The 2,833-nt window shown below is 49.9% G+C and overlaps 1 protein-coding gene across 1 annotated transcript; it reads left to right on the top strand.

Annotated features, from left to right (window-relative positions):
* Nucleotides 1-226: 226 nt before the first annotated feature.
* LOC123146235 (probable histone H2AXb) lies at nucleotides 227-870 on the top strand. The gene has a single exon (XM_044565846.1). It carries the CDS (start codon nucleotides 319-321, stop codon nucleotides 739-741), a length of 423 nt encoding a protein of 140 aa, XP_044421781.1. The 5' UTR covers nucleotides 227-318; the 3' UTR covers nucleotides 742-870.
* Nucleotides 871-2,833: the final 1,963 nt, after the last annotated feature.

Here is a 2,833-nt window from a genome sequence, read left to right as displayed (position 1 = left end):
CGCGGATAACGAAGATGCAGATGATTCCCTCCTCTACCTGTGTTTCAAAAATTTCCCGTCTCCCTCCAACTCCCGCGATCCGCGCCAAACCCAAAATCTCCTCCCTCCCGCACCGCCCGATCCGACGGCATCGCACCGCTCCACGTCACCGATCCGCGGCCTCGCCCTCCCCACCAATCACGCGAGGCCCCCCTCCACCATATAACCCACCCCCGCCCCCGCCAATCCACCACCAATCTCTCAGCCCCCACAATCTCACCTACTCCGGCCATCTCTCCGGCGACCACCGCAGCACCACCCTTCCTTCCGACTCCAGCGATGGCGACAGCGGCAGCCGGCGGCGGGAGGGGCAAGCCGAAGGGCAGCAAGTCGGTGTCGCGGTCGGTGAAGGCGGGCCTGCAGTTCCCCGTCGGCCGCGTCGCCCGGCACCTCAAGGTCGGCCGCTACGCGAAGCGCGTGGGCGCGGGCGCCCCCGTCTACCTCTGCGCCGTCCTCGAGTACCTCGCCGCCGAGGCCCTGGAGCTGGCCGGCAACGCGGCGCGCGACAACAAGAAGACCCGGATCTCGCCGCGCCACATCCAGCTCGCCGTCCGCAACGACGAGGAGCTCAGCCGGCTGCTCGGCGGCGTCACCATCGCCGCCGGCGGCGTCCTGCCCAACATCCACTCCGTGCTCCTCCCCAAGAAGGCCGGCAAGGGCGCCGGCACCGGCGGGTCCGCTTCGCAGTCCCAGGAGTTCTAGAGTACCAGAGATCTGAGTATGGCGTGGTGATGGTTTTAGGTTGGTAGATTAGTTCTTGGCCAATGTTCTTGTTGGTACATGTATCGAGGGTGGATCTGGTTGGAATGGAATGCATCTGGTTCTGCTGTCTGTGATTTGTCCATGGTAATCTGAATGAAACGGATTTTGCTTTGCTCTGACAGTAATCACGAGTCCTCTTCTTGAACTGGTTTGGATGGGGTGAAATCTTGTTCCTTTCGCTACTTGTTGCTGCCTATGATGTGAATGTTAACCTGAATGAAACGGAAATGCTGGTATTGTATTAGTCTGACGAATGAATGGTGCAGCACTTGCTGCTTGCAGGCTGGTATGACTGTTTCCCATGTTAAGCAGCTTGGTTCTTTTGCCCTGACAATGCAAAATCCCTCTTGTGGATGGATTCAATCCAAGGTCCACCAAAACCTACGACTGCGCAGATTGTTACACAACATTTTTGTTCTTTAAGTTGCACCCAGGTACAAACTTCATCTATACAGATTGTTTCCTGAAGAACGAACAATATGTTTACTGAAGAACGAACACTCTGTTTCCTGAAGAACGAACAGTCCGTTCACTGCAGGACGAACACTCTGTTTACTGAAAAACTCTGTATGGAGGCTTTCCTTTCTTCGCTTCCTAGGCATGGGGAAAAGTTTGCTTTCTAGGAACCGGGACAGCATGCCGAGGTTGCAGATTGTAGAAACCTGAGTAAGTGAGTCAATAATAGTGATGATGAAAATTCGTTTTCCTCGAGTGACATATTTGACCTCTTTGTTTGCTCGCTGATAGACGGATAACACCTCTTCCATGGTCCTTGAGGTCATTGAGATGCTCATCAACAACAGTGACGAGCAGAATAAGTGTTTCTTCAATGTCTCCTACGTACACATTCATAGACCGTATGTCACGGCATTGTAGGTCGAAGTTTGCCTATTAGATGAAGTGGAGCAACGTTCCTCCATTTGGCGCCTGTCGCACTACGTGATCACGTCAAACTCTTTTTGACGTAGGAACCATATTTTCATATACAGAAGTAGCATATTTATAAATAAAAGGAAACAAGAAAAGATGCAAGAGTGAATCAGCCATTTCCTTGTCTTGGTAACATGGTGCAAAAGAAGGGATTCTGATCAGCTTAACTCAGAGTTTGTTCTCGATCCAATTCTGAAGAATATTCAAGTAGTTATTCTTTATATAGTAAGCTCATTATCTTCAGATCCTGTCTCAGAAGAGTCCTTCTGAAATATTCCAGGGGCAATCTTCTTGAAGATTTTATTGTTCCTTTGGTACTTGTCGCTGCCTATGATCTGTGAATGTTAATATGAATGAAACGGAAATGCTGGTATTGTACTAGTCCGACGAACGAATGGTGCATGCTTGCTGGCTAGTATGAATGTTTCACATGTTCAGTAGTTCGATTCTTTTGCCCCGACAGTGCGAAATCCCCCTTTTGTGGATGGATTCAGTCCAAGGTCCACCAAAGCCAACGAATGCACAGATTGTTATACAACATGTTTAGTATTGTTGTTTTTAAAGTGGCACCCAGGAACTTCATCTATACAGATTGTTTACTGAAAAATGAGCGCTCTGTTTATTGAAGAATAATAAACAGTGATGAACAAATGCTCTGTTATACAGAATTGTCAGTGTTAATCCGAATAAACGGAAATGCTAGTGTTGCAATTGTCTGGCGAATGAATGATTTCTTTTCCTCCGACATCAATTCATCTGCTTTGTGAATTCGTGAGTAGAGGCCTGCATGATGCAGTTTTGACCCGTTTGTTTGTCTGTCTTGCACCAAAATTTTGGCCCGCACGAATCTTAAAGTGCCTCCGGACATAGTTGAGCAGGAACGCTCAAATCAGCCACTTTTTCACAGCCAGCCCCGAGTAATGCAACTCAAGGCACTTGGGAGTCAGAGACTGCACACGAGGAGCCACCTTTGTGACGTCGCGTTGCTTCCCGAAACGCTGCCATAACTCCCCTCACCCTTCTTTCACCACTCACTCTTCCTCTCTCCACTCTCACACCGGCGGCGGCAAGCACAAGATCTGGACGGTGAGCAGCGGAGTGA

The sequence above is a fragment of the Triticum aestivum genome, chromosome 6D (assembly GCF_018294505.1).
Source record: "Triticum aestivum cultivar Chinese Spring chromosome 6D, IWGSC CS RefSeq v2.1, whole genome shotgun sequence".
In the NCBI taxonomy this organism is placed as follows: Eukaryota; Viridiplantae; Streptophyta; class Magnoliopsida; order Poales; family Poaceae; genus Triticum; species Triticum aestivum.
Note: the sequence above shows the minus strand (reverse complement) of the source record. Positions and strands in the feature narration are given on the sequence as shown.

Excerpts from the sequence above, each read along its gene's own strand:
- LOC123146235 (XM_044565846.1), top strand. The coding sequence starts at position 319 with ATGGCGACAGCGGCAGCCGGCGGCGGGAGGGGCAAGCCGAAGGGCAGC.